Source organism: Aquarana catesbeiana, linkage group LG01 (assembly GCF_042186555.1).
Source record: "Aquarana catesbeiana isolate 2022-GZ linkage group LG01, ASM4218655v1, whole genome shotgun sequence".
Lineage (NCBI taxonomy): Eukaryota > Metazoa > Chordata > Amphibia > Anura > Ranidae > Aquarana > Aquarana catesbeiana.
The window spans coordinates 279,694,734-279,708,229 of record NC_133324.1 but is presented as its reverse complement, the minus strand read 5'-3'; the positions used below and the strand labels follow the sequence as shown (position 1 = coordinate 279,708,229).

The 13,496-nt window shown below is 43.4% G+C and overlaps 2 protein-coding genes across 3 annotated transcripts in view; one reads left to right on the top strand and one right to left on the bottom strand.

Annotated features, from left to right (window-relative positions):
- The window catches only part of SNAP29 (synaptosome associated protein 29), a 54,237-nt gene extending 43,911 nt beyond the window's left edge, over positions 1–10,326 (bottom strand). Inside the window, exon 1 of the mRNA XM_073629112.1 lies at positions 10,215–10,326. The gene's annotated coding sequence lies outside the window, so the exon portion shown is untranslated. The remainder of the gene's footprint in view (positions 1–10,214) is intronic.
- PI4KA (phosphatidylinositol 4-kinase alpha) overlaps positions 1–13,496 on the top strand; it is a 255,731-nt gene that overhangs the window by 22,584 nt on the left and 219,651 nt on the right. For both annotated transcript variants that reach the window (XM_073629090.1, XM_073629095.1), the window contains exons 2-3: positions 12,449–12,565; positions 13,210–13,303. In XM_073629090.1, the coding sequence (XP_073485191.1) occupies positions 12,449–12,565; positions 13,210–13,303 (211 nt within the window). The remainder of the gene's footprint in view (positions 1–12,448; positions 12,566–13,209; positions 13,304–13,496) is intronic.

Here is a 13,496-nt window from a genome sequence, read left to right as displayed (position 1 = left end):
AATGAACATCTGAATGATTCAGAGGAGAACTGGGTGAAAGTGTTGTGGTCAGATGAGACCAAAATCAAGCTCAGCTCAACTCGATGTGTTTGGAGGAGGAGGAATGCTGTCTATGACCCCAAGAACACCATCCCCACTGTCAAACATGGAGGTGGAAACCTTATGCTTTTGGGGGTGTTTTTCTGCTTCGAGAACATGGACAACTTCACCACATTAAAGGGACGATGGACAGGGCCATGTACCGTCAAATCGTGGGCGAGAATCTCTTTCCCTCAGCCAGGGTTCTTAAAATAAGTTGTGGACGTGTATTCCAGCATGACAATGACCCAAACACATGGCCAAGGCAACAAGGGAGTGGCTCAATAAGAAGCACATTAGGATCCTGGAGTCGCCTAGCCAGTCTCTAGACTTTAATCCCATAGAAAATATGTGGAGGGAGCTGAAGGGATTCGAGTTACCAAATGTCAGCCTCGAAACATTAATGACTTGGAGAGGATCTGCAATGAGGAGTGGGACAAAATCCCTCCTGAGATGTGTGCAAACCTGGTGGCCAACTGCAAGAAATGTCTAACCTCTGTGATTGCCAGCAAGGGTTTTGCCACCAAGTTCTAAGTCATGTTTTGTAAAGAGGTCAAATACTTATTTCACTCATTAAAATGCAAATCAATTTATAACTTTTTTTAAATGCATTTTTTTGGATTTTTTTTTGCTGTTATTCTGTCTCTCGCTGTTAAAAAATACCTGCTATTAAAATTATAGACTAATCATTTCTTTGTCAGTGGGCAAACATACAAAATCAGCAGGGGATTAAATACTTTTTTCTCTCACTTTATATGCTTACGTCAGTTGGGAAGTGATTAATGTAGAAGAGTATGTGTCTCTTCTGCATCAAAGATCCTGCCTGTTATCATTTTTTATTTTTAGGTAAAGTTCCACTTTAATTCACAAAGCTTTACCCAAATGTCATCTACAGATGTCTTTCAAGCTGGGGCGAAGTTGGACTGAAATGCGACTTGAGTTGAGATGAAGTCGCACGATTTCAAAGCTGTATTTGTAACTGTCATTTTCAAATCTAATAGGAATTACTTAACTGTCACTTTTTTTTTAAAACAAGAATTCTTATTTTGTGTTAAAATTTTGATCTGTGCCTACTGTTTATGTAATGGATTAATGTGTATAGCCTGAAGTCTTGGAATTCTCTTTTGATATTTGTAGCTGTGGATTATGTTTTCTGAAACATGTTGTGTGTTTTTTTTTTTTTTTTTTTTTAAACCATCACTACTGAAATCCTTGGTTTTCAAGGAATGTAGGCATTCCAAAGGAGATCAGAATTTAATGTCAAAGGTCAGTGTGTACAGCTTGTAAAATGCTGAGCTTGTTCTTGGGCAGGCAGTGGCATTTGGTGAATTAAAGTGGATGTAAACCCAATGTCATCCTTTCTAAACTACTGCTATAGGGGTTATCTATAAGGATATACATGCCTCCTGCATGTATCTTTACCTGTCAAATGTCTCCCCTCTGTCTGTTATGAAAGCCGAAAAACTGCAGATTCTGTGGGTGGGTCTGTTGTCTGGAGCTCGGTGGGTGGAGTTGTGATGTCAGTAGACTCCCCGCCCACCTCTACACTCCCCTTGTCAATATGCATTTTCTCCTGTGTATTTCTAACACTGAACTTCTGCTATGATCTCTAACATCCAGTGAAAAGACAGGAAAGTAACCACATGACTTCAGCATGCCAAATCATGCTGAGGTGTGGAACAGCCAATCCTCGCAGAGCTGCTGAAGAAAGGAGTGGGGGTGGGAATTAAAAAACAATGCATGTCTTAGGCTAGTGCACGATATGTAAATCACCTGTCACTCACAGCAAGGGGGAGGATTTGACAAAGTTTTTCTCTGTTTGTCAAGATTTATCTCACTGAACAATAAGAGGATTGCTCAGAGCTGGATTAACTCTGTGTGGCAAGACTGGGCTCAAATGATAGGAAATCTTATACTCTACATTATGACATCAAATTTTTTTTTTTTTATCGGGTTTACATCCACTTTAAGGTACATATATGGTCGATTTCACAAAGAAGGATATTCTCTATTCATGCGCTTTTTTTTGTTATAGCTTAATCACTTGTTCACCAAGATACATTTATAAACTACATGTTGACAAGTGGTTAAAGATCACTTTTGTAGGGCTTACAAAGTGTGCCCTTCCTCCTGCTGGTGACACCCACTGTAGTTCCCGAGCTCTCCCTTTCTTCTGAGGAGCCAAAGACTGTGGGAAACAGCATCCCTAGTGAGAGCAAGAGGACCATGGGGAACATCTGTTCCCTGATCCCTCCTGTGACTAATGATGCAACGTGTATTATCTGTGCTGGAATAGCTGCATTGGTGGGCAGGGGAGACATTGAAGGTCTAAAAAAGCCCCTCCATAAAGAGTACCTGTCTCCTGCCCATGCTGTCACATGGGGGCTTGCGATAGCAAAGTAAGAAAAAAAAATAAATGTGTAAAAAAAAAAAAAAAAAAAAAAAAATCAGTATAAGTAATTTTTAAACAGCTAGAACACCCCTTTCACTACCACACACCCCAGATAAAAAGTGCAAGACAGAGCGAGCACATGTACAGTATGTAACATCAATTGTGTCACATATGTGAGGTATCATTTTTAATGGAATGAAAGCAATAATTCACTCATCATTTATAATCAACTGTAAACTGAAAAGGCTTTGAAAGTGTTGCTAAGGAGAATTTTGGGTACCATATTTTTTTGCGATTTCACGGACATACACAATTTTATGGCTTGACATGCTTGCTATTTTTTTTTTTCACTTTCAAGGTTTTATTGAAGGTTTGCAAATCTTTACGTACAAGTGTATCGTAAGGCAGTGGTGACCTAATACAAAGAGGATAAGCAAAGAAACAGTAAATATAAACGCATCAAAACAAGATCATGAAACTATACATTGTAGTCCAGGATTCTGTTCCAGGTGGGGGGGGGGGGGTTCAACAAGGTATTGGGTAATTTTGAAAGTAAGTCAAGGAGGCAAAGAGAGGGATATCTTTTCAACGAGGCAAGTATGGTTGGGTTTAGTAATCTAGTAGCATAGCTAATGGTGTAAGGAGGTAGAGTCCAGGTTGGACTAGGTGAACCAGGGGGTCCAGTCTTTCTGGAATTTAGGGTCAAGTATGCTTTGGCGAGCATACGTTCCATCTGGAGATGTTGGTTGAGGATTTGATGGACTAGTTGTTAAGGGGGGGGGAGATATTGTTCCAGTTCCTTGTTATTGAGAGTCTGGCCGTAATTAAAATGTGGGTGACGATGATGTGATATGGGGTCTCCCACGTTTCTATCCCCAGACGTGCAAATTTTGGGGGGGGGGGGGGTTTGCAGGATTGCCTGTGAGGCTAATGATGAGGGCTTGAACAGACTGCCAAAAGGCAAGGAGCCAGGGGCAGGACCACCAGATGTGTATTATAAATCCTGCTTCTCCGCAGTTCCACTTAGCGGATGCGTGGGAGGACAAGAACAGGATAGTTTTGTTGGTGTATAATATCATTGATGAAGATGTTTCTGTGCCATTTCCCAATGTGAAATGCATCTGGAGGCTTTTAGGGTGAGGCGTGTTGCTAGGTGCCAAGATGTTAGGTCTGTCACGAAGCTTAGAGTTTTTCTACAATTTTTCCATTGATGACAGTTTTTTTGGGGTGCTGTGTGGAGTCAAGCTTTTTGTAAAAGATTGAGGATCCCTTTAGAGAGATCGTAGGGAGTTCATAGATTGGTATGATGTCGGAAGTAATGGTCTGATATGACCATGTAATAGCGGACAGGGCATGCCGCATTCCTAGATATTTGAAGAAGTCTTTGTTGGGGATATTGTATTTTTCGTGTAGTTCTTGGAAGGTGCATATGTTTCCTTCATGGAGAATGCTCCCAATTGTGGTAGCACCAGCTGATATCAAAGAGGATAATGACATATCAGAGCATAATAATTCTAGCGCTGACAAAGGAAAAGATTCCATAACTTTTTTTGAGAGCCCAGCAGATGGATTGAGCTCCGGACTTTGATAGCTATATTAATTGGGAAAAGGATAATGCTGGCCAGTGTTGCATCCATATAGCAACTAGGAAGGCTTTGGTGGAATGGCTGAGAGCGTTTTTTTTCGATCTGCGCCCATAGAGTGCGGGAGGTGGGTGACCACCTATGTTGAGTTTGGTTTAGGATGGCTTTGTAATAGTTCTTGAGGTTGGGAGCGCCCATTCCTGCTTTGGACGTCGTAGTATACGTGACAGAGTGCTTGATTCTAGGATGCTTACCTTCCCATAGGAATTTGTTAAGGATACGTTGGAGCCTGTTCAGTTGAGAGGCTAATAATGTGACTGGAGAGTGCAGAACAAGTATAACAGGTGTGTTTGAGGAGAAACCGTTTAAATAGTGCTATTCTACCATACCAGGAGGCCCTGGTGGACCTGAGAGAGGAGCAAATATCTAGCAGTTTCTTGTGAGGTGCTTCATAGTTAGTATGAAGGATGTTGCTTGAGGGGACCGTTGACTGTATCCCTAGGTAAGTAAACATTGAGGATGGGGCTCACGAGAATGGGGATATGCGATTTGAGAGTTAATTTTGTACTTTGATCTAGGCCATGGGTCTTCAAACTATGGCCCTCCAGCTGTTCAGGAACTACAATTCCCATCATACCTAATCATGTCTGTGAATGTCAGAGTTTTACAATGCATCATGGAATATGTAGTTCCGCAACAGCTGGAGGGCCGTAGTTTGAGGATCCCTGATCTAGGCAAATATCTATCAAGTTGGCTTTAGAGCAGTTAACTTTGTATAAAGATAATTGACCAAACTGGATCAGGAGATCTTGGAGTGCTGGAAGAGATTAGTCATAAATACAATGACATCATTGGCATATAGCCCTAATTTGTGGGTAATATTTCTGATTTGTAATCCCAAGACGGTGAGATCTTATGGCCGCCGCAAGGGGTTTCATCACTAGGGCGAATATTAATGGGGAAAGGGGGCAGCCCTGTCTTGTGCCATTTGAGATCACGAAAAGGATCAGAAGTCATACCATACGTCCATACTTTCGCTAAAGGAATGTGAATACAGAGCTAGTACTGCTGTGTTGATGTTGCCTGCAAATCCAAATTTTTCAAGGACTGATTTCAGGTAGGAACAGTGGATTCTGTCATACGCCTTCTCTGTGTCCAGACAGAAGAGCAAAGAATGCATTTTGTGGTTTTCAGCCTTCGTATACGAGGTCTATGATTCTCCTAGTGCTGTCAGATGTTTGCCATTGTGGGATAAAGTAGCCTTGGTCAGCGTGCATTAGGGTGGGAATGTGCAATGAGATTTGGGAGGTGAGTATTTTAGCATATATTTTAAGATCAAAATTTAGAAGTGAAATAGGTCAATAATTGGAATAGTGATAATGAGGGCTTCTTAGGATTTCTTTGGAATGGCTCCTGTCTAAATAATATGGTTAAATGATTTGCATAGGTGTGGCGTTAGGGAGTCTGCGAGTGTTCTAAAGTACTCATTACAGTAGCCATCGGACCCCAAGGCTTTGTGTAAGGGTAGTGAGCAGATTGAATTGAAAATTTCCCACTCAGAGAAGGGGGCATTGAGGTCTGCTAGTTCAGCCATATGGGTGGGGAGTTGTAGCAGGTCGAGGAAGTGGGAGATGCGAGAGGGCTCTGGGTTAGGAGTGGCTGCAGTGGTATTCAAATTGTATAGTGATGCATAGAAGTCCCGAAAGCAATTGGCGATATCTGTGGGATTGCTGATGCTGAGCACGTGAGCTGTGTGCATGTATGGGAATTTGGAAGCGGAAACTCTGTTTTATTTGCCTAGCTAGGGGAGCACCTGGTCTGTTACCAGAGGCATACCAGTTAACCTTTAAACGTTTAATGTGGTGCTTCAAAGGAAGCATGCAATAACGTGCAAATTTCTTCTCTATGTGTGCGTAAGAGCGTAGTGTCTGCATTGTTGGGGAAGTATTTGTTTGTTTTTTTCAAGTTTAGGTATCTGGTCAAGAAAGTGGTTATATTTCTCAGTTTACGTTCATTTCTTGTGGGCCCCAAGTTTATTGAACACACCTCTCATAAAAGCTTTATGAGAGTTCCATAGTAACACGTTATTCGATACACAGTTCGCATTAAGATCAAAGTAAGTCTTCATCTGATGCCACTAGAGAAGCCTGGATAGCTGCACAAGCGGCAGAAAAGAAGCGCTTCTTCAGTAGGCTGTTTTTTTATGAGGAGAGGGAGAAGACGGGTAGGCTGTTAGCCAAAATTGTGCAATCAAATCGGACCTCCCCAGCTATGGGGGTTTTACGTAACTATCAGGGAAGGTTGGTGAATGATCCGACTATCATTATGCAGGACCTGGTGGAGTTTTACTCAGATTTGTACTTCTCTAGGCAGGATTACACCCCAGAGGAGCTGCAAGATCACCTACACGGGATCAAGCTACCCTGTCTGTCAGTCTCCCAGAGGCAGCTATTGGATTCCTCCATAACTGAAGAAGAGTTGCAATGTGTGGTCAACTCCTTTCCTAACTCCAAGGCTCCCGGGGACGATGGGCTCCCAGTAGAGGAATTTAAGCAGTACGGGGACGTAATGCTACCCCACCTTCTCAAGGTATTTAATGCAGCCAGGGAGAGTCAGACTCTCCCTACCTTCAAACCCGGAAAGGATCCGTTAGACCTGAGCTCCTACAGGCCCATATCCCTTTTACAGGTGGATATTAGGATTCTGGCCAAAGTTTTGGCCACGAGACTTAATAAAGCCATATCTTCAATTATCCATCCAAATCAATCGTGATCTATCCCTGAGAGGTCTACCGCAATCAATCTGCGTAGGCTTTTCCTCAACATGCAGACACAGGCAGATAATATGAGAGACAGCGCCCTCCTGTCATTGGTCACCCACAAGGCCTTCAATTGCATAGAATGGCAATACTTGTGGACCACCATGCACAGATTTGAGGTTGGTCCCACCTTCCTATGCTGGGTAAAATTATTATACAGCTCCCCACAGGCAGCCATTAGAGAGGCAGGACGTGCATCCATGCCTTTTCCTTTACACAGAGGCACGCAACAGGGCTGCCCTTTATCCCCTCTCTTGTTTGCCATCACCATTGAGCCACTGGCTGCCTTGATCTGTTCCAACCCCTTAATTTGTGGCTTCAAATATGGCAAGATACATGATAAACTCATGCTTTATGCTGATGACACCATGCTACTTTTGGGGGACACGTCTGGATCCCTGTGGGAAGCTATGGCGGAGTATTTTCATGCTTGGTAATCAACTGGACCAAATCCTCAATCTTATTGCTAGACTTTTCGACTGGCGGACAGGGTGGCACACTCCAAAACATTCCCGTGACCTCACAACCCCGAGATTACGTCACCCTCAACTTATCACCCCTATTGGGTCGTATAAGAGAAAAAAACAAAATCTGGTCTAAGCTTAAAATGTCACTGGTGGGAAGAGTGAACCTCATAAAAATGTTTTTTTATGCCACAGCTCCTCTACATCCTGCATAATACCCCCATGGTTGTCCCTCTTTAAACTTTTTGCATCAAACTCGCTGTTCCGCTCCTTTATTTGGCTCAATACACCTCCGAGCGTCAGGCTCGAGCAACTGCACGGGGTTGGAGGCACTGGCCTACGCTAGGTCCAACAAGCTTTTTTCCCACCTATGTGTTGGTGCAGAAAGTGTGGAACAAAGCCAGACCGCTGCAAAATGTCAAGGGTTTCACAGGACATAGTCCTATTTGGGACAGCGGACATTACAAGGAACTGCAATCTTTGCAGCGCGGTGCAAGATGGAAGCGGTATGGGGTTACACACCTGGTACATATCTTCTCCAGCGGCAAAACTGTACTCCTTTCCATCTTTGCAGACTAAATTCAACTTCCCCCAATCAATGTATTTCCCATACCTACAATTACATCATGCTGTATGGGCACAATCGGAAGGGTCCCAGTGGATCCTGTCCCCGGCCCACATATTTCATTATATGACAGAGGTTTCTCACTTTAAAGGGATTTATCTCCCGGTGTTACACCATACTTATGTCCACACACTTAAAGGGCTTTCCGACCAACGTCGCACCCCTATGGGAGCGTGAAGTGGGTACGTTTGAGGGAGATCAGTGGGAGGAGGCCCTACAGGCGGTTCAGCTGTGTTCTCTCAATGTGGCACAGCGTCTGTCCCAGCTGTACATTGTTTTGCGGGTCCATTTTACCTCCGCAAGGCTGAGTAGGATGGGTCTGAGTGTACTAGGTGTTCCAGAGACCATGGGGACCTTATACATCTATTATGGCGCTGCCCCATGCTCCATCTATATTGGTCGGGAGTTATAGCTACCATTAACAAGGTGTTTCAGGTCCGCATCCTGATGGATCCTAAGCCCTGTATATTGGGTTTTCTAGATAACCTCTCCAGTGAGGAAATCCCTAAACAAGCCAGAGCACTCTTTCAGGCACGCAAGCTTATCCTTAGACATTGCAAGGGAACGGAGCCTCCCACTCTGGGAGAGTGGACAACACAAATGGGGGACACCCTGCGCCTGGAGAAGTACATCTTCCAGCACAGGGGTTGCCCAGAAAAGTTCAACACTTTATGGTCTTCATGGTTAGATACTCCTGGTCTTAGCCTGGTGGATTTAGTCTTGGACAGACTGTTTCTCTAGCATGGAGGTTAGCTCGGATACAATGTTAGAAGGACAGCCTTTTGAGCTAGCACACTACAGGTAACTAAGTTGGAGGATGGTTAAAGGGGGAGGAGATAGCAGCAGCAAAAATGCTGTACTGTATACGCATTTTCATTCATGCCCATGGAATGTGATAACATGTCGGTTTCTGCTTGTCAATACTTTTTATGGAACCTGTAATGTTGGATTGTATATTATTGTTTACTTCAATAGAACTTTTGAGACAAAAAAAAAAGTTTCTAAAATGAAATGGCTTTCTCAGAAAACATGTCAGCCTATTATTTTGTGATATAAGGCCCCTTTCACACGAGGCGGACTCCGTTTCTTTGGAGCCCGCCTTGGTCCGCCGGCTCAGCGGGAGATCTGTCCGTTGATCTCCGCTGAGCCGGCGGATGACAGGTCCTTCTCTGCTCACTGAGCGAGGAGGGGCTTGTCAGGCGCCGCTGCTGCCTATGGAGGGATCGGATGAAAACGAACAGCATGTCTGTTTTCATCAGATCTCACCCGATCCGATCCGCCAGCGACGGACCTGGACGTAGGGCCATCCGTCTGCTTTTAGCGGATCGGACGGAGTCGGATGTCAGCAGACATGCTGCCGATGACATCCGACGCTCCATAGACTAACATGGAGTGCCCGTTCAGGTCCGCCGTCAAAACTGACAGGCGGACCTGAACTGTCAGATTGTGTGAAAGGGGCCTAAAGGTTATTCGTTGTATCAGATGTGCTCAGAAAGACCTGGAATGATGTCGTTACTGTATACTCCTCCTGAAGTTTCTGGTAGCCTGGCTGTCATTTTGATTCAATGTCTTCAGTTCTTTCTGAGTCACTGACCTGGAACAAGCATGCAGATCAGGAGTTTGGACTTCATTTGCTACATACTTGATCCAGATCAGTGGCTCAAAATGTGTTTAAGTCAGAGATTTTGCATTCCAGACAGGCAACTAGCATTTTATAAGGCAGTCAGAAGTGGCAGCTTTTAGATTTGTTTTATCAAATGTTTGCTTTAAATAGCACACTCCAAATACAAGCATCATGTGCAGCATTAAACATACAACTCTGGAATGTTGCCCTTGGCGGCAAGGTTTTTAAAGAAAAAAGCAAAAACTATTTTATCGTGCAGCAGGACAACAATCCAAAGTATACTTCTTGGCTATAAAACACCTGTTAGGTAAAGAAACAAGAATCCTGAGTTCTGTTTTTGATGGGTTGGCTTGCCTAGTCACCAGATGGGAAGAACCCTACAGGCCAGCTCCACCTTTGGGAAGAGCCACAGGATGCTTTGGGTAAAATGAATCTTAATAGCTAGAAGGCCAAAGATCTAAAACTGTAATTGCTGAAAATAGCGAAACGTTTGGTGAATAGAAGAGAATGTTATGACCACATTTCTGATCAATATATTGCTGTCTTGGTGACTAGCAGTAGTTGGTCACATTCAACTGGATTAGATATATGAGACCAATTTCTATATTTAAAGTGGAGCTCCAACCTTACCTTCAGTCTTGCACAGTTGTACAGATTCCTTTCTTGTGTAGTGAAATTGCTCACTCTGTATTTCACTTTAGAAGATGCAGCAAGTCAGAGCCTGACTGACATGGACTTTCACAGTATTGTTCATTTAAGCACAAGAGGCTCCATCCTGCTTGCAATGTTGCAATGTTTCCTTGTCCTTCAAAAACCGCAGACTACTAAGCTTTCCTAGAAGTTCTCTCTGTTCCTTCTTGCCCTTCCTTCTCAAGGTTTTTGTTTTGCAACTGTTACTTTTAGCTGACAACATATGAAATGCAACATTATCCTATTTGCTAGTTTTTAATAACATCTCACACCTTTCTTATCTTCTGCATAAAACAGAATGTAATAATAAATGTTGGTGCAATTGATATTTAAACAGTGACAGCGTCCTGTGAATCTGTTCTTGCATATACAGAGTTTAAAAGGATTGTAAAATAACAAACATGTCTATACTTACCTACTCTGTGCAATGGAATCGCACAGAGCGACCAGGAACCTCCTCTTTTCGGGTCCCCCACCCGCGCTCCTGCCCCCTCCTCTCTGGCCAGTACCCCCATGGGAACCGGCTTCCCATGGGGGCACTCGTGCATGCTCGTACTCGAGTCCCTCTGCTGCGTCTATTGACACAGACAGCGGGACTCGGCCCCGCCCCCTCGTCACTGGATTTGATTGACGGCACTAAGAGCCAATGGCTCCCAGTGCCCCAGCAAAGCCAGTGAGATCCAGAAGTGAGGGGGAAAAAGATCTGCAGACATGCACTGTGCTGGATCGAATGAGGGCTCAGGTAACGAAAAGGGGGGTGAGGGGGGGATGCTGACGCCTAAACATTTTTTACCTTAATGCAAGGAATGCATTAAGGTGTAAAATGTCTAGGCTTTACAACTACTTTAATGTTAAATTCACCTTTTGCAATATGTTACATATTACACCCATATTCAGGGTGTAACATGTAACTGTAGCATCGGCCCCCTCACCTCCCGATCTCCCGTTGTGACAGCGAGTGGGGGATCTTCCCCTGGCTGCATCATTCATTCACAGAGTTCTGTGAATGTAAAAAAATACATGTACATGTACCTGAACTACCAGGGCAGTTAGGCACTCTAGGTAGTTTATTGAGTCTTCCTGGCAGTGTGTAACTGCCTGCTCGTACGAGCAGATAACTTACACAGGAATGTCTGCAAGAGCTCTGCATTGCACCCATAATCTGCTGATCGTGGGTGCTATGCTCTGCAGGCTCCTAGTAAAAAAAAATACTCAATGCACATTTTTTACCTGCAAAAAGATGTACATTTATTTTTTTACAAAGGTGAACTTATGCTTTTTTTATTTTTATTTTCAGTGTTTCAACCAGAAATATCTATAACACTACATTTCCTGGCTAAAGGAGGCTCAGCTTCATCTAGCTGTTTGCTCTCCAGCCTGACTGTCCCTGTCTCGTTCCTTGCATTCATTGAATTTCAGTTCTTTTAATCATGGAGGCTCAGCATCTCAGGTGGGTGTTACCTATGGCAATATACATTTAAATGTAGCCTGCCTAAGAATACCCACTCCACAGACTGACATCTACCTATCAAGGCATTTTGATGAATGTGTAACCCCTCCTTAGAACTGCATTACTGCTTGTTTTAGGACTGAGGGCTCTTGAGAGGCATACTGAGGCAGGGTACTGTGCCTAGGTGAATGCAGCATCAGTCCTCTGCCGCCACTATACCGAGAACTGAGTGATTAAAGACCACCCGGTCTTCAGTAAGCAGAGAGCAGTGACTGTCAGTCACCTGCTCTCTGCTCTGCCTCTTCAGCACTCACTGGAGCCCTGGGCTGTGGAGGGGATGGAGCAGCTGGCTTAGGCTCTCAGTGGTGCACCGAGAAACTGAGCCAGCTGCCGGTCAGGCATCTAGGTGTATTATGACATTATAGTCGAGATCCTTCCAGAGCCTAGACCGGCTGTGTGACGTTCGCCAACAGCGGACTTTAGTCCACTATCGGCAGAAGACGAGTCACAGAACGAATTGCATCCCTGTGACCCACAGGAGAAGTATGGTCAAAAAGACTTTGGCCCTACTTCTCCTTTAAACTTCATTGAAAAAATTAGATATGCACATCTTCACTTTGTTACTTTGTTTTATTTAAGTTGTTTTGTTATGTGCTATGGGCTTCCATATTTGTGGTATTTAGTAGTAAAACTTTTCTGGACCTTCTTTCTTGCTCTATTGCAGGTACAGAAGCTGCTGTGTATGTGCCCTGTTGACTTCCATGGGGTGTTTCAACTGGATGAGAGAAGAAGACATGCCCTTATTGCTTTGGGCATTTTCTTAGTTGAATCTGAACTTCAGGTATGTGTTATACTATTCATTTAATTTATGACCTTTAATTTATGATAAACATTTTCTTTTCAGGTTATTTGTTGTTCTTTATGTACTGTTAGGGAGATTTCCCTTCATATCCTGTCCCAGAGACACAAAGAGAAAATCTTCTAAAGTGAAGTGAATGCCCCTCTTAAAGAGTTCTCCCTTGAACAAGCTCTCATAGTGAAGCATTGAATCCGACCCTCATCATCCTGTGGGATCTCACAAGTTGGATCCTATGTCGCATCAGTATGAACCGAGCCTTAATCTCTCCTACAGAGGCAAAATGCAATAAAAACTTGCCTCCAGTCTAGTCAAAGCTAAAACAAAAACAAAAAAACAAAAACAAAAAGGCTTGTCTTTGCATATACGTTAACATACACAAAGGATGGGTTGGTTGTCTTGTACTGTAAAGTCTGTAGTCATATTAATGTTTTTTTTTAGCTCTCCCACTGTGTTCTCTCCTCTCCTTTCATGTTATTTTTATGCCATTACAGGATGAGCAGTTTCTAAACGGTAGTAACTGCTGCTTGCAGTCATTTAGACAAGTGTTCTATTTGACAATAAAGATAAATACTGCATAAATTATTATATTTATCTGTTTTTTTTTTTTTTTTGTTTTTTTTTTTTAGCACAAAGACCACGTGGTTCCCTATCTTCTGAGGCTTTTGAAAGGTCTTCCAAAGGTTCTGTGGATAGAGGAGAGCACCTTTCGGAAAGCTAAAGGTGAGGATATACTACACCGGTACATTTAGCACTTTACTGAAATAAAACACACCACCGTTTTCTTTAACCACTTGCTTACTGGGCACCTAAACCCCCCTCCTGCCCAGACCGATTTTCAGCTTTTAGCGCTGTCACTCTTTGAATGACAATTGCGCGGTCATACAACACTGTACCCAAATGAAATTTTTATCAT